We start from the raw sequence: 20918 nt of genomic DNA, 5'->3' as shown, positions 1-20918 counted from the left end.
ACATGGATCAAAAGGTCTTTGAGGGTTATAACTTGGCTTGGCTACAAAAGAAAGGACATTTGATGGTCAAATTGAATTCAAATGGCCAAGCATAAGGGAACATTCTTTCTATTTACTTTAAAAGACAAATTTACATGAATCCCCCTTAATTCTCAACAAATCTTTGGTGTTTGAAACATGACATACCTTGATCTTGACAACTTGTTATATTTTTGGATTTTTCTTTTCTTTTGGTATTTGAAATACCATGTTGTCTTTGATCAAAAATTAAAATTACACCAATTTCTCTTGACAATTGATTTACATCTACCTTTTCTCCCCAACTTGAATACAACATACCCTGATTTGAATGTTCCTCTTTTCTATGGCAAAAGGGACAAATAATCAATGAATGTTTTAGGGTTCAACAATTGAAAAAAATATCAGAGTCCTTAAGTGGTTCAACAATGAACTGAATTTTTAAAACTTTGGAAATTTTCATTAAGCATCGTGCTTTATGATTTTGACAGTTCAAAATAAAGGACTTCCAATTCTTTTGGCTCAAGTGGGTTATCAAATTCTCACTCTTCTTACAAGGTAGGTTTATTTGTGGTCAAGTTTGTTTCTCTCAATTTCAAAAATGTGCCTTGATCCTTTCCATGTTTTTACACAATTTAAAACAAAAATTAGATTTAACATAAAGCGATCGAGTTAAACATTGAATGTCAGTCTCCTTGCATATAGTACAAACATTTGAGGTCTCCTCACTTTTTGGCTAGAACTAAGTGGTTTACAAATAAACATTGTATTAACTTGAACTTAAATAACTTAAAATTTTCACAAAAATATTTATTTCATATTCAAGTAAAACCTAGAAAAACTGAAAATTTTTACCTTGGCTTTGCACTTTATCTCATTTATGTATCATTACCGTTCATCTGAGACTTTTGAAGCTTTTTGTTGGAATTTTTGGAGCTTTGAGCATCATTCTTTGAAAATCAAGTAAGAGTAATTAACTAAAGAAACTTCCATATTTTCAAATTAATTCCAAAATGAAGTACTTTAAATCACAAAGTGCTAAACATAATATTTTAAAACATACTAAAAACAATATAAAAATGAAAATCATAATTCAACAACATAATATAACAAACATTAATATCCCATAATATTTTAAAACAAAGTACTAAAATTAAAAGTTAGAGTCATTATGCCAATTTAAAACTAAAAACAGAAGCAAATATTGTTCAATAATAGCATAAATAAAAGAAAAAAAACTGAGAAAGAGAGAATTGACTGAAAAGCTTTGATATTAATCATTTGGGATGAGCTTTCAAGTCTTTTTCTTCACTTTCAACCTTGCATATCATCATCTGATCCATCTGAAGTAGCACTAGGTACGTTTTCTGGATCGTCTTGCTCATCACTTTCTCCTTCATTTCCATCACCATCATCCTCAACCATGTTATCACCATCATCCTCAGCCATGTTCTCTTCTCCACCTGCATAACCTGCATGAAATTCTGCCCCGCCATAAGGTTTTGGCGTGTCCTCAGGCCAATTCACATACTCTTGAAAAGCTGTAGGTGTCATGAATTATGCCATAATCTCCGGAGGGTATCCAACTTGCTGCTGCATCAGATATTGAGACTGCTGGAAGTACATGTTTTCCCGGTTAATGGCTGACAGCATATTATAATTGTATAAATTATTCTCATGTTGCCATTGAACATAACTAGCAAAATCAAAACCAGCAGCTGGTGGGAATGGAATATGTCCTTCTTGAGGCTCGGATGGAGGTGCTCTAGAGGATGAAGCTTTCTTTCCCTTACCTTTTTCCTCCTTTGTGTCATTCCAAATCCAACGGGTAATAAAAGCATCGTTTATGGGGTTTCAGATGAATTCATGAACAACAGTAGGCATCCTCATTGTGGTGTCTTTGATAAGTCCCATAATAAGACCAGGAAAGGAAAGTCGGGTTTTTGGTTCACCGTGCCCTTGGAGTGCAACCAGCTTTAGCTCCCAAGCAATTGTTCGGGCAATGTCAACCTTTTTGCCTTTGAGAATGTAGTATATCAAAGGACATACATTTACGGTGCAATCGGCTAAATGGCTTTTAGGCTTGACATTGTGTAGGATAAACCTAAGGACAAGCTTGGCTGGTTTTTTCATGAGTCTGTATTGGGATATATTCTCTCTCCCCACATCACTTTTGTCATAGTTTTCTCCCTCTAACATGATGTACTTCTTAATCCTTTCATGGTTTTTATCAAGTAAGAAGTGACCCTTGTTTTGTTTGTCATGAAAGTCATCCATGACACCCTGGTCATCTAAAGGAAATGGGTTTCCTAAGAATGTGTTTATGGCTTCTCGATCAAAACGAATTGTCCGACCTCTAACAAAGGTTTCAAAGGGAAATTCCTCGGTGTGGGGATGTTCTGGAAGGGCATTAGCATAAAATTCCCTGACCAACTCAGCATTGATCTCAGTGATAGGATTTAGAAGTCTATCCCACTCTTGGTTAAGGAAAAGTTGGAGTATATGCCGGTATGGTCCTTCAGGATTAATTTGGACTACTCTCTCAGTCCACATGGTCTGTTTGAGTAACTGGTTATATTTGTCCTGATGGTACCTAGACCTAAACTTATCTCGGTCAAAGGATTGGTTTCTAGATGAAGCTTGGGGTGTGGGTGTTTCTTTCCTAGGGCGTTTACCGGTGTTAGTTGAGTTTTTTGGAGCCATTCCTGCAAAACAACCAGCAAATACCATATACAAAAGGATATAACAGTTAAATAACAGTATGGAGCAATAAAAATCACATGACAGTTTGTTTTACAGGCTCTGGTGTTGGTTCCGTTGTAACTCGCAACGGCGAGCTGTTTCACTCGCAATGGCGAGTTGGTATAAACACTCGCAATTGCGAGCTTATTTACTCGCAATTCCGAGTAACCCAGAACTTGCAAAAACGACCCAATTTCAAAACCTGCATCAATTTCATGGTCTCTAAACCCTAATACAGTGATTACGACCCTTTTGATGACTATAGATGAACTAAATCATGCTCTTAATTTGAAAATCGAATTGTTCCACAAAAACCCAATTAATTTGAAAAAATTTCACAAAGGTTGACAAGGGATGTGGATTAGAACGAAAAACCTTATGAATCTGTGCATGATTTCATTTCATTATAGTCATGTGGGTGTTTTAATTTAAACAGATTGAGAACAACAATAAGAGTCTTCTACCCTAAGGTTTCGCATGTTTTTCAAGAAATTTGCAAAAAATGATTAATCATTCATACCTGTTGATTGCTGTTTGTCCAAGTGTAAAGATGAAGAATGAAATCTGACTTGCTTTGACCTTGGTTGAATTGATTTAGAAATTTCTTTGAATTTTAGGGTTTGAGAGAAAAAGTTTTGGAATTTTTGATGAGAGAGAAACAAAAAAAAAACGAAAATGAAATGATAAATGATGATAATGGGTGGTTAAGAGTATTAATGTGGAAGTTTATGTTTTAAAAAATTCGAAACTGCCAAAAACTGCTCTTACTCGCAATGGCGAGTTACTTCACTCGCAACTGCAAGTTAAATGTTGGTCAACGCAGTCAAGTTCAGTTTACTCGCAATTGCGAGTTCCTTTACTCGCAGTTGCGAGTAATGCAATTTCATGAATTTTTTTCTTGCTTTTCAACTTCTGTTTTGGATATATTGATGGATGCACATGACTCTAATATTATTATGCATTAAAAACAATAAATAAACTTACAAAATTGGGTTGCCTCCCAACAAGCGCTTGGTTTACGTCTTTAGCTTGACGCCTTTTTGGTTAGGGCGGCCAAAATGAAACGGAAAGCACATCATCTTTTGTACTCCTTTTCTTTGGGAGGAATCCCATGAATTTGAGATATAGTTGATGTGGAATCCATATCCTCCCTAACTTTGGTTTGTTGAACAAGGAACATATTTCATCTATGACCCGATCAATTTCAACCTTGTTCTCTTTCTTCCCCTTTGCTTCCATTGATTCTTCCTTGCTTATTAACCATTCCTTTTTCTCTACCACCTTCATCACTTCTTCATTTTTAACATCTTTGGCCTCTTCAATATCTGACCTTTCTTGAAGAAGTTCTTCTTGGTGTGGTATTTCTTTTCCCAAACCCAGTTTGTCACATTCTTTATCAACAACAATATCAACAATATTTTCCTCTGGTTCATCAATACTTTCTTTAACAATCTCTCCTAAATTTTTTTCATTATTTTCATGATAGGATTGATTGTTGGTTTGAATATCCATGACAATTTGTGTAGAATTAAACTGTGCTTGCATAAATTCCAACTGAAGTGATAAATTTTGTAATCTTTGGTTGGTATTTTGCATGTTTATCATGGATTGATGCATGAACATATTCAAAATATTTTCCATTTTTGTTATTCGTTCATTTTCAGAGGGATATTGTTGATATTGGTGATGTGGTTCATATTCAAATTGAGTGAAGGAATTGAAATAACCATGATCAGCCATGATTTTTTTATGTAGAGAATCTGAAACGGATATTAGTAACAAAAAATTTTTCTTTGTATAACAAAGAGGGGTTAGTGTAAATAACTATACAAAAATAAAAAAAAATATTGACAACATTTGTACAATTGCTTAAAATGATAAAGTAGTCGTACTATCTTTGATAACTAAACGCCAGTCCCCGGCAACGGCGCCATTTTGATGAAGTAGTTTTGCATCAAACAAGATAAGTATTTGTGTATTGTCTCCACAGGGACTAGTGCGATATCAAGGATAATTCAACATCAAATATCATTCTAAGTATTAAGAGTACTTGTTTGTTTGTTTAAACTAAATTAACTAAAATAATAAAATAGAGATTAATAAGGCGAGAAACTTGTTAGGATTAGGATTCCTTGATCAAGCATAACATAAATAACTTAATGATCATATATGAATTCTAGCATATTAGACAATATTATCACAATCATTTCTACAATATCCTTCGTGTCCAAAGTGATATCATTATCTCTAAGGTATCATTTAAACATTCGTGTCCAAATCCTTTAAACGATCACAAAGACGATTGAATAACTTAATCGACCGTGTCCAGCCTGACTAAATGTCCAAAAGCATTAAGTTCTTGATTTATTGTGATTATCAAAAATTAGTCAAACGTGTCGAGTGATAATTTAAGATAGATTGTTATTCTAGTTCTAGATTCAAGAGTTCGTGTCCAAATCATCTTGAATCTCAATGAAATTATTAAGAACGAGAATAAAAACAATATTGAATAATTAAACTAGAATCATATATTAAAATAAAGAAATTACATGTTTAACTATGATCAAGTAACTCTAATCCCAACAGAGGATTTAGCTACTCATTGTCAGGGAAGCCTTGCAAGAATGAATGGAAGGAGAGAATTACAACTTTGCGATGTCTCAACAAAGGAAGAAAAACACACCCTCTATTATTCTCACTCTATATGCACAAGCCTATATCTCTTACTAATATGTAACTAAGAGGCAGCCTGCTATCTGCAGAGCTGGTTCTCTATATTTTTCACAAACTCTTTGCCAACTTAAATGGGTGAAATTCTAAGTAAAATAATGTGGCAAAGTTTTCCACTCAATTTCCACTCCAAGAAAACCACTGGTTTTGGCCCAAATCTGTGTACCACAGCTCACATATCACTTCCAATAAACCATTAGTTAGGTCACTTTTGCTCTCCACTATCCAAGTGCTGTCAAGTCACTTTCAATATGTCTGCTGCACTTTACTCGCCATTGCGAGTGAATGAACTCGCCATTGCGAGCTTGAGTGCGAGTGGAACATTAGTTTCTGACCTTTAACTAGCCATTGCGAGTGAATGGTCTTTTTCTTGTATTTTCCTTCTTTGTTCCATGTTTTGGTACATTCCTGCACAAAAGGATAAAGTATGATACTTAAAGCGTAACATAGGCAATAATCAATTATTCCTCGGCTTTTCCTTTAATTACTTACAAAACAAGTAACAAATGTGCTTTAAATATTCACTTAAATTACATCTTTCTAGCACTTATCACTTAGTAAAAATAACTATTCTCACTAAAATACCAAAATAATCTTCTTACTAAAATGACTAATTTACCCTTACTCGCCAAATGACCAAAATACCCATTAGTCTAAAATGATGAAAATACCCCTCTAGGCCAAAAATCCACTAATCCCCAAATAAAATACACACAAGGACAAATAAGCACACATAAACACATATAAACACGTATAATAATAATTAAAATAATTATAGCTAAAAACGGGTTGTTAGAAGCAGTAACCCAATACTTCAGCTTCTCATACATATCTAACATCCATATATTTCCTTCCAATCCAAACTCAGTCACTAGTTCATCCCACTTACGCTCAAACAAATCAACATCTACATCTATGTTTCGGAAAGAATAGAATTACAGACTCAAATATTGAAAATACTACGAATGTCCCGAAATCATAGGCAATTGATCTAATACTCTTCTCCTTTGATGGTAAAACCTACTAAAATAATCTGAAAACATGCTAAGAATAACGTAAGATGACTCGTCATCAACATTCACGGAAATAATCTTCATTAAATACCTATCCCACCCCACCACTCACTACCTCCCTCACCTAACACCCACCACCACTTCACAAACCCCCTCCTTTCCACCCACCAACTTATTCGGCCCCAACTCCTTTCCTCGTCCACCTTTTTTACCTCTTCTCCCTACTCTTGGCAACACACCAAACATATTAGTTTTATCCCAATTGAGCTTAACACCAACCGTCTTACTTATACCCCAAATAGCTTCAATATCAACCTCACTATTACCATGCAAAACTGCCCAATGTTTCCAGTCATTATTAACTGAAGGTTGTTAACTATTAGAAGATTTAGACCTTGGAAAAAAATTTTCTTGAAAATATTTATTTCTAATAGCATGTCGTCGTTTACAGACATTCTTTTTCAACACATGAAGCACCTCTTTTCTATCCTTACACGGTAATCGAGCAACCCTTTTCAAACTGTGCACCGAATGTCTTAGCAAACCACCTGCTTTCCTTCTAGTGAAATGGTGTCCAACATTATTATTGTTTGAGTTTTACGCTTCTTTTTAGTTGAACAAATAATTCCGGCATCGCCATGGTTGTGATCATGTAACCACTTCAAATTTCAAGGACCTGAAAACACCAATCTAGTTCGACCAGGAGGAGAATAATTGGTGCGTTTACCTTGTTTAGGAGCACTTCCATTATTTTGACCTGACAACAAGTTGTTCGTATTGTGTTAACCGAAATCTTGACCATCATTTTTTGACAAACGATTTTCGGAGACATTTTTGTTTAAAGAGTCAACAACTTGTTTGTTGTTAGCATTATCATGGTACACTTCCTTTTATTAAAAGAAAACGTTATTAAAGGAAGAAAGTGTAGATTTTAACATAAGAGGTGATCGTACCTGATCAAAATGTGACTGTCGGTGCTTTAAATGAGGTGGTGGTGATGGTGGTGAAATGTGTCAGAATGCTTCTTGGAGCGGATGGGGGGTGTGTACCTGCATGCACTCCGACGCTCAAGTCAGTAGAGATCAGAGAGTGAGGGTTTAGAGGGAGGAAAAGATTCTACCTTGGGGACTGCAGTGAGTCCCCTATTTATAGAGGTGGAGGGCTGTAGAGCCACTGTAATGGCACACCTGGCTCCGACAGTTACGAAATCGTGGGAAGTGTAACCGCTAGAGAGTTTATTGCTGGAACATGTAGAGAGACGTTGTGGTTCGTTTGAACCAGTCTCGCTCGCTCCGTGCACCCCCCTCGCGGAGAGGGGGTGTGTCGCAAGTAACGTTGCCAAGCGTGGAGTTTGGGCTTTGGATTGTATTGGGCCTAAGTAATGGGCCAAAGATCCTTTTGGTCGGTCTAGAACACTAGCCCCCCAAGTCGTTACTCTTGCTGAAGAGTGATGACTTAAGTGCGGGCGTTTTCATCATTCGTTGCCGACCGCAAGAGTAAGTTTGTTTCACGTGCCCTCTTGCTCAAGGGTGAGACGAGTCTTGCTCGCCAAATTTGAATGTATCATTGACCCGGGGAGTCGCTTGTGAGGACATTTGAAAATGTTAAGAGGATTGAGCGAGCGGGCTCGCTATCCTCAGAATTTCGTCCGCCCTCTAAGTGAGTGAGTCTAAGAGATGAGTCATGTCTGTCATTTGAGTGTTCGGCGACGCAAGATCGGACAGAAGGATTCCCTCAACAGGAAGTTTGGTCGGATATCATTCCGTAATAAATGCCCAAGTCTCGAGGGAAAAATTGAAGAAACATGACCTTTGGTTCCTGCATGACACGTGTAAAGGCTATTGTAGTACTTGAGTACCTATAGCCTTCAGAGTGTTCTCGGTTTGTGTTTCCGAAGTGTCATCATCACCGTTGATTTAATCCTGACGTTCAGAGAACTGCTATGAATGATGAGGGCCATCAGATGAATTGTTTGATTGAATCTGGACCATAGAAGTGTGACTTGAGGAAAGAGTTGTACGTGAAGGGATGTATTGGATAGAGCAGCGTGACTTTTGAGTGGTTTATGAAACGAGTATAAATAGTCCAAATGTTTTTTGAAACATCACTGCGTTTCACTTTCTCAGAGACTTAGAAGTTTTTCTCCAAAGTTCTTTCAAAAGGCGAAGTCACTCTAAATCCTTCAACTTCTCGTTTTCAAGTTCCATTCATCCATCGTAACAGGTAATGCTCTGATAAATCCATCTCTGTGTGTTTTTTTGTTTTTGATTTCCTTAGTTTCTGTTGTTAGAAACCATAGTTATATAGGGCAGAAGTAACTCTGACTCGGTGGTTTCCGTCGTTGGCTATGGCGGCTTCCACCGTGCATCAATGGTTTTTAGATTTGTTGTCTATTTTCTGTGTGTATTTAGAGAAACATTAGCGACAGACTTTAACTTCATCCATAAGTTTTGGGTCTGTTCGCCGAGAGTTGGTTTCCTCGATGTGTGAACTAGATCTATCGTTGTCTTTTGTCTTCCGACTGTGGTGCCTCACCCCTTCCTCGCCGTGACCAATCTGATGGGTGAAGGAAGGGTGGATCTGAATGTTGGATTCACTTTTTCCCTTGCTTTTTCAGGTCTTTCATGGCGAACGAGGGAGTTGTGGCGCCTGATGCTTCTTGGCTGGGAGAAGAGCCTTTGGAAACAGAATCTGTTTTTGCTGCCGATGGTGTGGGTGAGGCTCCCTTCGAGACCATCGGTGAACTGCAAGATTGGGAGTTGGTTCTTCCGAGCACATCCAATCGGGTGTGTTCGAAGTATGAAAACCACGTCTTTCCCATGTATGAAGTGGTTTTTAAAGACATGGGTTTCCGGCTTCCTTTCTCAAACTTCCAGCGAGAGATGCTTCGTTGGACCAAATTGTCCCCGACTCAGATTCACCCAAACTCTTATGCCTTCATGAGGGCCTTTGAGTTGCTATGCGACTACCTCTGTATCCCTGCTTCTAAAAATGTCTTTTTCTCCTTCTTCACCGTGCAACGGGGGGTGGATTGGGGTTCCTTCCGTCAAACCCAGAAGGTGTTTGAGATTTTTGCTGGCAAAGTTTAGAGTTTCAAAGAACGTTTCTTTTTTATTCGGCCAAGGAGTGCGGTCGCTTTAGATAATCTTTTGGATGCAGCGTAGGATGGTGCCCAGGAGCGCCGTCCTTTCTTCCATCCGTGTTGGTCTCAGGACCATTTTGCCTATGAGCCGAGAGATTTTGGCAGAACTATTGCCAACCATACCGATGAGGAAAAAGGCATGCGTCAACAGCTTTGGGCGTTTGTTCAGTCTCTTCCCCGTAGGGTCAAAAATGACAAACGGGGGAACCCATTGATGAGTGCGGACGGGACCCCAGTAACAGAGCCCCGCCTCATCAATACCTATGTGTTGTTGACTTCTGAGGACTTTGAAGATTGCCTTGGTAGTTTACATTTTTATTTTTGTCTTCTGACTACTTGTCCTCTTGTTTCGTTTCCCCTATTTGACGAAATTTTCCTTTCTCTGTTTTGCAGGAAAAATGAAAGCCTTGGGGGCTCTCGTGAATGAGGCGAGCAAGAAAATCTCCGCCAAGAAGTGGCGCAAGAACGTCCAATCCCTGGAGCACCTTATAGCTGGTTTTGGTCCTGGCTCATCCTCTCATCCTTTCGTGGACTTGGAAGGTGAGGACCCTTCTGAAGAGTTGGTGTAGGAGTCTGCGAAGAGGCAGAAGGTGGGAGCACTCTCTGAGGACCTGATCACGCCGATCAAGGCAGTTCCCGTCCGTTCTGAGAATGGAGACTTCCTCCAGCTTCCGAAAGTATGGTCCGAGGCGGAGCTGTGCGGCCCCCAGTCGACCCTTTTACTGGATGACCCTGAGTTGAAGATCATTCAGGACCTGGGTCCAGCTGGCCATAGTAAGGCTTTGGAGGTCGCTGCTGCCCTGAACAACGCTTCGCTGGAGAGTGAAGTTCGGGTCGATGTTTTGGCGCAGGAGATGGATGCTCTGTTTGCTAAGGTCGCTGCTCTTGAAGAGGATCAAAGGAGCAAGAGGTCTGTTGTAGAGGAGCGTGGCCGTCAACTTGCTGCTTTGAAGAAGCAGTTGTCAGAGGCTCAGACTGCTCTTGAGCAAGTGGCCGAATCTTCACGAAAGCTGGCTAAGGCGAAGGTGTCCTTAGAGGAAGCTCTGAAGAAGGTGGATCTTCTTGGGGAGGATGAGGCAGAAGACCTTGCTGTCCTGTGGCGCGCCGACCTTGTGGACAAGATTGGTGAGCTGGAAGGAAGTTTGGTGGACGCTGTCAAGCTTGGCTTTGATCGGGCGGTGGCTCAGCTGAAGGTAGTGAACCCAGATATCGAGCTGAACGTCGAAGGAATTCATCCTCTTAGTGAAGTGAAAGACGGGGTGATCACTTCCCCCCCGGTCTCGAGGAAGATGACAGGCATGTCGATGAAGCCCAAGCCTGATGAGGCCTTGTAATTAATATCTTCTTCATTAACCATGCTTGTAATGACATTGTGCGCCCTTTGGGGTTTTAGCACCTTTATAATATAATCAGCTTATTCTCAATTACACTTGTTTGAAAACGTATGATTTATTTTCAAGTATAATGTTTTGAATTTGTTTGCTTGTTATGTGAGGCTTTATACTGTTTGAAGTGTATTGAGAGCGAACTGTTTATCTTGTATGCTTTACAAAATGTGACAATTTGCATGCTCTTTGTGATGATGCTCGCCTTTTGGATGACGAGGCTTGTAGTCGAGGTGGGATGGCCTACCCCCCGGCAGTAATTATTTCGACATAGTGAATTAATGGCTGGGGAGTTTCGCATGTGCACCCGCGAGCTTGCTACTTTGACTTGTTAAAATCAGAGTTTTGCCTGTTTCTTCCTAGGTACTTAGTTACTTTGCATGAAAAGTTTTACCTTTGTGTTGTTTTGCAAGGAAGAGTTCGGGCAGGAGAGTTCTAACTGTTATGCGGAGTACTTAGTTAGAAATATTTCACATCCAAGAGATCGTTTATCTGAATATGTGTCCAAAGTTGTTTTTCGGACGTGTAACAGCGGATGAACGAAGAAATAATTCTAAGTTCAACGCACTGAGGCGTGAATCACCCATCGCGAGCTGGGGTTCTACCAAACATGCCGAGCAGTGATGTCGCAGAGATAAGCGTACATACTGAGGAGTAGGAGAATTTGATTTGTAAATTTTTCTTATCCTTTTTCTTTTTGGATTCGAAGTGGCACGACATTCCTCTTCCGTTTATTTGCTAGTTTGGAGAGCGAGAAGTTCGTTGTATAGAACTGTGTATATATGTTAGAGTAGTTTGGTGTTGTTTGCCCTCTAAGTATAATACTTTTTGAGTTTTTTGACATTCCAAGTCCTTGGAATTGCGTTTTGGTGGAGATCCTCGAGATCTTAAGCTCCTGTCCCAGTTTTCATCCGGATTCAGTAGGGTCCGTCCCAGTTGGCGGCGAGTTTTCCCACTTCAGAATCCTTCTGGTTTCGCCGGAGGACGAGGTTGCTTACATCGAATTCTCTCTTTATGACTTTCTTGCTATGGCGAGCGACTATCTTTTGTTTTAGCGCTGCTTCTCGCAAGGAAGCGTCGATCCTGACTTCGTCAACAAATTCGAGCTCTTCACGTAGATTTGTCGTGTTGGCTGGGAAGTCAGTGTTGGCGTCGGTACGCCATGTGAGTTCAGTTAACTCAATGGGTATGATCGCCTCTGTCCCATACATGAGTCGAAAAGGTGACTCGCCAGTTGTGGAATAGGGAGTAGTTCTGTAGGCCCAAAGGACCGCGTGTAACTCTTCAGCCCATTGAGTTTTGGATGTCTCTAACCTTCTTCGTATCCCTCGTAGAATGACTCTATTTGCTGCTTCGATGAGGCCGTTGGCCTGAGGGTGTTCAACTGAGGTGAAGCTTTGTTTGATGTCGATATTCCTTAGGTAGTCCTGGAACCTTTGGTCTGTGAACTGTGTACCATTGTCGGATATCACCAGAGCTGGTACTCTAAATCTTTCTAGGATGTTTCTTTTGAAGAAACGGAGTATGTTTTTAGCTGTGATCTTAGCCAATGGTTCAGCTTCGATCCATTTAGTCGAGTAATCGATGGCGACCACTAGATATTTTAGCTGCCCAGTGGCTTTGGGAAATGGTCCCAGAAGGTCGATGCCCGACCATGCAAAAGGCCAAGGGGAAACCAAGGATGTTAGCTCAGCGGGGGGTGCTAGGTGCATATCCCCGTGTCGCTAGCATTTATCACAAAGGTTCACATAATCTTGAGTGTCCTTCAACAAGGTAGGCCAATAGTATCCCGCTCGTAGGACCTTTTTTGCGAGAGCTTTGGCGCCAAGGTGTTGTTCGCATATGCCGTCGTGAACGTCAGCGAGGACTTCTTGGGTCTCGTTAGGTCCTAAACACTTGATAAGTGGGGTGATGAAGCCTATTTTATACAAGGTTCCCTCTACCAAAGTGAATGAGCAGGCCCTTCGTTTCAGCCTTGTTTTTTCGTGTGGGTCGGAAGGGAGTTCTCCATTCTCTATGTATCGAGAGATAGGTCCTCTCCAGTCTTCCATTCCGATGATCGAGTTGATCTCTTGAGATTGAGTTCCTTTGTCTTGGATGTTTGGTTTGTTGAGGACTTCTTGTATTACGGTTTTGTTCCCATTTGCAGTCCGCGTACTTGCGAGTTTTGAAAGAATATCTGCTCGAGTATTCTGTACGCGGGAAACGTGAATTACTTTGACAGTTTCGAATTCTTTCATTTTCTCTAGTACCACTTGGACTTACTTTTAGAGGTGGTCTTCCTTCACTTGAAACTCTCATGTGACTTGGGAAGCCACGAGTTGCGAGTCGGTAAAGATTTTTACCTTTTTCGCCCCATATCTTGGGCGGTTCGTAAGCTGGCCAAGAAGGCCTCGTACTCTGCAGTGATATTATTTACAGGAAAAGATAAAGCAAGATAAATCTCGACAGTGATACCTTTGTTATATTCTACAATGATTCCAGCCCCGCTTCCTTTGGAATTGGATGATCCGTCCACGAAGACGGTCCATTCCTCGGAGTTATCTTTGGCTGGGAAAGTCATTTCAGTGAGGAAGTCAGCGAACACTTGTGCCTTGAGTGCCTTCCTGGACTCTTAATGTATGTCGAACTCGGATAGCTCGAGTGACCACTTCATCATCCGGCCAGCTACGTCAGGGCGAACCAAAATTTGTCTGATGGATTGGTCTGTCCAGACTATCACCATATGAGCTAGGAAATACTGCCTCAGTCTTCAGGCGGCTGTGAGGAGAGCGAGAGCTACCTTTTCAATTCTCGGGTACCTTGTTTCGGGCCCTAGCAAAGCTTTGCTGGTGAAGTATACTGGTTTCTGACCCTCCGCCGATTCTCTGATGAGGACGGCACTTACCGCGTCAGAGGAAACAGAAAGGTATAGGTACAGTACTTCACCTTGGTCGGGTCGCGAGAGCATCGACGATGTAAAGAAGGTTTCTTTAAGATGTTTCAAGGTGCTCTCGCACTCGTCTGTCCAATCGAACTTCGTTTCTTTCCTCAAGAGCTTGAAGAAAGGAAGTGCGTGTTGAGAGGACTTAGCCACGAATCTGGAGAGAGCAGTTAGCATCCCGTTAAGTGTTTGGATGCACTTCTTGGAGTGGGGTGTTGGGAGCTCAGTAAATGCGCGGCATTTATTTGGGTTCGCCTCAATTCCTCTTTATGTAAGGTAGAAACCAAGGAACTTACCCGCCTGGACTCCGAAGGTGCACTTCTCTGGTTTGAGCCGCATGTTGTACTTCCGAGTTTGTTCGTACACCCTTTTAAGATGAGTGGCATGATCCATCTCTTGTTGGGATTTTAACATCATGTCGTCCATGTATACGTCGAGAATGTCGCCTAGAAGCACCTTGTCATAGACCTTGTTCATCATTCGTTGATAAGTTGCCCTCGCGTTTCGGAGACCGAAGGGTATTACGTTGTAGTAATAGTTCCCTGACTCGATCATGAAGGTTGTTTTCATTTTATCTTCTTCAGCCATGGGTATCTGATTGTACCCAGAGTAGGCGTCCATGAAGGATAAAAGTTTGTAGCCGAAGGAATTATCCACGAGCTTATCGATGTTAGGAAGATGATATGTGTCTTTAGGGTAGGCCCTATTAAGATCGGTATAGTCGACACAAATACGCCATTTTCCATTAGATTTCTTGACAAGTACAACATTGGAGAGCCAGGTAGTATATTTGGCCTCAGAAATAAAATTTGGCTCTAGGAGGTCTTTTACAGCTTTTTCTGCAGCCTCTGATTTTACAGGAGACTGCTTTCTACGATGTTGGGCTACAGCACTAACTCCGGGATCTACTGTCAGTTGGTGACAAGCGACGCTAGGGTCGATTCCAGGCATATCAGCCGTTGTAACGCCCTATTTTTAATATTTATTATTTAATTGATTTATTGCATGTTAGTATAATATTGTGTGATTTATATATTTTGGTGGAATATATGTATTAATGGTTGATATTATAAGTATTAATATCATTATTATGTGGGGGAGAATTATAATTATTAGAAATAAATAGGTAATTAGGGAAGAGAGTAGTTTTTAGGGAGAAGAGATATTAGAGATAGGGTTAAGAGTCAGTTTAGAGAACAAGAAAAATCAGAACACGTACAATTGGAGGAAAGAGGAGAAAAGAGGAGAAGTCTACGAGAACCCTAAGAACGAAGAACGCAGCTGTTTGAATTCAGAAAAATAATCTAAGGTAAGGGTGAGACTAACTCTCATTAGTATCAAGTTTGATTCATGAAGTTTGGTCAATTGTGGCAGTTTTAGGAATTTGAAAATTAGGTAAAGAATCATCAAAAATGTAAGATTTAAGTGAACTTTTGAGTAATTTGATGTAAAAACGTGATATCGGTCATAGAAAACGTATAGATGTTAATTCCTGTCGAATTAGGGTTTGAGTGGGAATGGTTGATTAGATGATGAAAACCTGTTGAATTGATATAGGAAAACAGAGTTCAGACCTTCGAACTTTCATAGTACAATGATTAGAACCAGTTTTGGGGTTGGGTTGATGAAAATTGAGATTTTGAGAAAAAGTGATTTTAAGTGATTTTGAGAAATAAGTGATTCTGGGATAAGCTATTTTCGAGATTTAAAAATATGATTTTTCAGTAAAATATAATAGGATTTGTCTAATAGAATGCGTAGGCGAAAACGGAATCGGATTCGGGGTAACTGTTAGGTTTTTACGGACGAAACGATGAAACCGGAAAAAAAAAAAAAAAATAGGACTGCACAGAGCTGCATTGCAGGTCCCTGGCTACTGCCTGCCCACGCTTGGGCGCAGCTGGCCAGCGCCTGGGAGCAGCAAGGCAGCCCCTCATGGGTGACTGCTTGTTGTGCTTTCGTTGCGTGCTGTCGGAACTTTGATTTTTGCGTTCTTGTGTCTTTTCACCCGTTTCCGTGTTGAATTAGCTTTCGGTGTAAACATGAAAGTTGTAGATAATTGAGTTAGCTTCCTAATGGCTTTGGGTTGACTTGAAAATGATTTTTAGATCTTAAGATATTACAAAAATACTCTAAGGAGGTCTTAACGAAATTTTATGAAGACTAACCCAAAACTTATAGATTGTCTCCGAACTTCAAAGCTTGAGTACTATGGGTTTAATTAAGGTGTTTATAGGTATTTAATCTATGTTGTGATGTATCTAACTTGATTTGGTTTGAATGAATTTGATGTATAGAATTCCTTGTGAATAATTTGTTAATGAATTTGTCATTAAAGACGAAGTTGTTGCTTTAGAGTCGTGTCGTTGCATAGCATAGTCAGAGATGGGGGCTTAATGCCCGACATGTCCTTTATGACCTTAGAGATGGGGGCTTAATGCTCAACAGGTCCATTTATGACCTTAGAGATGGGGGCTTAATGCCCTGGTGGTACCACATGCATATTGAAGTTGTCTAAGATGTTGTTGTTTAAGATGAGGAGTTGTTGTTGCATTGTAGAGTCGTCTTAACATGAAATAAATGATGATTGCTTAAGATGTTGTTGTCGTTCTTGATGATGTTGTTGCTGTTCTGACATTAATGGATGCTATTAATTGATGTTATATAATGATGAATATATATGTTGTTGATTATTCTTTATGAATTTTTACTTGCTATTAATGAATGTGAAATCTCACCCCTTCTGCTTGAAAATGTTGCTCTTCGTATGAGTAACTTGCAGGTAGCGAAGAATAGTGCAGTTGCGAGTGGTCTCTGTCGTGTCGTCTAGGATGCTCTGATACGTAACGGGATGGGGATTGTTTGATGCATTGTTTTCCTTGTTACGTATTTCTTTTATTATTGTTGGACTAATTTCATGAAGACTATTTTGAGATGTTAAGTTTTGGCCTTTAGTGCTAAGGATTTTATAAGATGATGTAAAACTTTTCCGCTGCATATGATTATTGGATTTTTATAAAGGCTGGTAATTTTAATAAATAGTACTTTCTATTATTATAATTGTGGATAATGTTGTAAGATGAATGCGATGCTCCGTTTCTGATGAGAAACTCTAATATTCTTTATATTTATTTATATTGGGAATACGGGGTGTTAGAATTGGTATCAGAGCAGGTCGGTCCGTCCGGCCAAGTAGTTGAGTCCAGTAGTGTCGTCTAGCAGTTGGAATATCATTATTGTGTTATTCTGATTGTTGTGTGTGGTGCAGAGAACTAAGATGGCTGGAAGAAATGATGTTGCTCTTGCTGCTGCATTGCAAGGGATGGCTCAAGTTGTGGGACAACAACAACAACAGGCTGGTGGTAATGACGGTGTGAGGATGCTGGAGACCTTTCTGAGGAATCATCCACCTACCTTCAAGGGAAGGTATGACCCTGATGGAGCTCAGACGTGGCTCAAGGAGGTTGAGAGGATTTTCAGAGTCATGCAATGTATGGACATTCATATGGTGCGTTTTGGTACTCACATGCTGGCGGAAGAAGCTGATGACTGGTGGGTGAGTGTTCGACCCATGTTAAAGGATGGAGGTGCTGCTATTACTTGGGCTATGTTTAGGAGAGAATTCCTGAACCGATACTTTCCGGAAGATGTTCGCGGGAAGAAAGAGATTGAGTTTTTAGAGTTGAAGCAGGGTGATATGTTTGTGACTAAGTATGCTGCCAAGTTCGTGGAGTTAGCTAAATTCTATCCACACTACACTGCTGAGAATGCTGAGTTCTTTAAGTGCATCAAGTTTGAGAATGGTCCGCGTCCCGAGATCAAGAAGGCTATTGGTTATCAGAGGATCCGTAATTTTTCTGTATTGGTGAGTAGCTGTAGGATCTATGAAGATGATTCAAAGGCTCACTATAAGATTATGAATGAGAGGAGGAGTAAGCAGCAACAAAATCGTGGGAAGCCTTATAGTGTTCCAGCTGATAAAGGCAAGCAAAGTTTGAATGATGAGATAAGGCCTAAGAAGAATGAGACTCCTGCTGAGGTTTTTTGCTTCAAATGTGGAGAAAAAGGTCACAAGAGTAATGCTTGTGGTGCTAATGAGGTGAAGCGGTGTTTCCGTTGTGGCGTCAAGGGGCATACAATTTCAGAATGCAACAATGACGACATTATTTGTTTTAATTGCAGTGGAAAGGGTCACATTATTGCTCAGTGTACAGAACCAAAGAAGACCCCGACTAGGGGTAAGGTGTTTGCTTTAGCTGGTACTCAGACAGCTAGTGAAGACCGTTTGATCAGAGGTACTTGTTTCATTAATAGTATTCCTTTAATTGCTATCATAGATACTGGTGCTACACATTGTTTTATTGCTGCTGATTGTGCTTTGAGGTTGAGTCTTGATGTGTCACCAATGAATGGAGAGATGGTTGTCGAAACTCCATCTAATGGTTCGATAACTACCTCTCGAGTGTGTTTGAGTTGTCCTTTGTCTATGTACGGTAGAGATTTTGCTATGGATCTAATTTGTTTGCCATTGAGAGGAATGGATGTGATTCTTGGTATGAACTGGTTAGAGTATAACTGCGCTCACATAAATTGTTTCAACAAGACGGTGCGATTTTCTTCTCCAGAAGAAGAAGCAGAAGCGGAATTCATAACTACTAAGCAGTTGAAGCAGCTGGTGCTTGATGGGAGCCAACTGTTTTCTTTGATGGCGTTCTTGTCCGTTGAGAACCAGGCGAAAATTGATAAGTTGCAAGTTGTGTGTGAATTTCCAGAAGTTTTCCCTGATGAGATTCCTGACGTGCCACCGGAGAGAGAAGTCGAGTTTTCCATTGATCTTGTCCCAGGAACGAAGCCTGTGTCTATGACGCCTTATCGTATGTCATCTTCAGAGTTAGCAGAGTTAAAGAAACAGTTAGAAGATTTGCTTGATAAGAAGTTCATAAGGCCAAGTGTGTCACCTTGGGGAGCGCCGGTGCTGCTAGTTAAGAAGAAAGATGGGAGCATGAGATTGTGCATAGACTATCGTCAGTTGAATAAAGTAACGATAAAGAATAGATATCCCCTTCCAAGAATTGATGATTTGATGGATCAGCTAGTGGGTGCACGAGTATTTAGCAAGATTGATTTGAGGTCAGGTTATCACCAGATTAAAGTGAAAGATGATGATATTCAGAAGATGGCCTTTAGGACACGTTACAGACATTATGAATATTATGTAATGCCGTTCGGAGTTTCTAACGCACCAAGTGCGTTTATGGACTACATGAATCGTATTTTTCATGACTATTTGGATCGTTTTGTGGTTGTATTCATAGATGATATTCTGATATATTCAAAGTCTGAAGAAGAACATGCTGAGCATTTGAAGATTGTCTTGCAAGTATTGAAAGAAAAGAAGTTATATGCCAAGTTGTCTAAGTGTGAATTCTGGTTGAAAGAAGTAAGTTTTCTTGGCCATATTATCTATAGTAATGGTATTGCAGTGGATCCATCTAATGTTGATGCAGTATCACGATGGGAGACTCCAAAGTCAGTTACAGAAGTTAGAAGCTTTTTGGGTCTAGCAGGTTATTATTGAAGGTTTATTGAGGGGTTTTCCAAGTTAGCACTCCCGTTAACTCAGTTGACCTGTAAAGGTAGAGCTTTTGTGTGGGATGGTCAGTGTGAAAGTAGCTTTAATAAATTGAAGCGGAAATTGACGACGGCTCCAGTTTTGATCTTGCCAAAGTCTGACGAACCTTTTGTTGTTTATTGCGATGTGTTATTCTGGCACGTTAGACTTACGATGTTCCAAACGATGTTCCAACACAGTACACAGAAAAACCAGATGTTGTATATGATGTTTAGAACATTAAGCTAACAGACATAAACATAATAAAGTAAAAATAACAGACAGGAAAGAAAAGAGGCACAAAGAAATTTTAACCCAGTTCGGTGCAACGTCACCTACTCTGGGGGCTACCAAGCCAGGAAGGTAATCCACTAGTGCAGTCCGTATTCAAAAGCTCTCAGCAAACCACGTTTGCACTTAAGACCTAGGACATACTCCAACTAGACTTCAACCTAGGAACTCCTAGATCTGAGATCCCATCTCACTCCCTAACAACAGATCACAATCCCCTGCGATTCCCAAATTACAGACTCAAATCAAATGAGGTTATCCTCAAAAATAACAACTTGCAACCTTGCTTAAAAGCTTAGATGCAGTTCACAATCTACCTAGCTCCTTGCTTAAAAGCTTCGGAGTAGTGTACAGTATTACAACTTAAAGCACAGTCCTAAACATGTATCAAGATGATACACGAAAGGCTCACAAGATATAAGACTCAAAACCTAAACAAAACTCTATTTTATAAACCAATGTCTTTTATGATTGTTTAGGTCTTGCAGCCTCCTTTATATACTGAAGCAAGGCGTGTCATTCCTTCAATCATGCTTCAGGGATCAGTGACTTATTGATTAAGCAACATGGACGGATATGGAAACTCCTAGAAAGTAGGCTCATTAAAAGTCACCTTAAAAATACTTTCCTAAGTCATTTTAACAATTCCTTAATAAATCACATATGTTCTGATCTCATCATAATTGCACACGATTCATACCAACACATGCTGGTGTGGATTCCTTCAATTAAGCAAGCGCGTGCGTAAACATAGGCAAAGCACAGAACGTACAGACCAGGTCTGGATGTTAGAATATTGTGTTCCACATCTGAATTGAATATTTGTTTTAGGCAAAAGTAAAGCCAACACACAAATATCCAACAATCTCCCCCTCTGGCAAATTTTTGGCTAAAACAAATTCATCCCACACCTGTTAAAACAGAGAGATAGCATACGCAACCTTTCCTTCAATCTTCACAAATAAAATCTTCCTTGAAGAAAGGTTCACATTCTCAGATTTCTAAAAGATACCAAAATATAGTTCTTCAGTCACCACACATAATCTTCAGGACATGGAAGAAA

General features: G+C 39.9%; 3 protein-coding genes across 3 annotated transcripts; 1 reads left to right on the top strand and 2 right to left on the bottom strand.

Moving 5' to 3' along the window:
• Positions 1–3797: 3797 nt before the first annotated feature.
• LOC146905359 (striatin-like protein) lies at positions 3798–4500 on the bottom strand. Its single transcript, XM_085723796.1, has one exon. It carries the CDS (start codon positions 4498–4500, stop codon positions 3805–3807), a length of 696 nt encoding a protein of 231 aa, XP_085579922.1. The 3' UTR covers positions 3798–3804.
• Positions 4501–12754: 8254 nt separating this feature from the next.
• Positions 12755–13270, bottom strand: LOC146905358 (uncharacterized). The gene has a single exon (XM_085728524.1). It carries the CDS (start codon positions 13268–13270, stop codon positions 12755–12757), a length of 516 nt encoding a protein of 171 aa, XP_085584650.1.
• A 3960-nt stretch (positions 13271–17230) lies between these two features.
• On the top strand, positions 17231–19531 carry LOC146905357 (uncharacterized). The gene is made up of 2 exons (XM_085728523.1): positions 17231–18827; positions 19437–19531. Exons 1-2 carry the CDS (start codon positions 17231–17233, stop codon positions 19529–19531), a joined length of 1692 nt encoding a protein of 563 aa, XP_085584649.1.
• Positions 19532–20918: the final 1387 nt, after the last annotated feature.

Source organism: Medicago sativa, chromosome 7 (assembly GCF_051527215.1).
Source record: "Medicago sativa cultivar Bolivia chromosome 7, Bolivia_mono, whole genome shotgun sequence".
Classification (NCBI taxonomy): Eukaryota; Viridiplantae; Streptophyta; class Magnoliopsida; order Fabales; family Fabaceae; genus Medicago; species Medicago sativa.
Note: the sequence above shows the minus strand (reverse complement) of the source record. Positions and strands in the feature narration are given on the sequence as shown.

Bases quoted from the DNA above. Each gene is read 5' to 3' on its own strand.
- LOC146905358 (XM_085728524.1), bottom strand. From the start codon at position 13,270: ATGAAAGAATTCGAAACTGTCAAAGTAATTCACGTTTCCCGCGTACAG.
- LOC146905359 (XM_085723796.1), bottom strand. From the start codon at position 4,500: ATGGCTGATCATGGTTATTTCAATTCCTTCACTCAATTTGAATATGAA.
- LOC146905357 (XM_085728523.1), top strand. From the start codon at position 17,231: ATGGCTGGAAGAAATGATGTTGCTCTTGCTGCTGCATTGCAAGGGATG. The intron at 18,828-19,436 runs GTATGTCATCTT...ATGGTATTGCAG, and splicing joins TGTGTCTATGACGCCTTATC to TGGATCCATCTAATGTTGAT.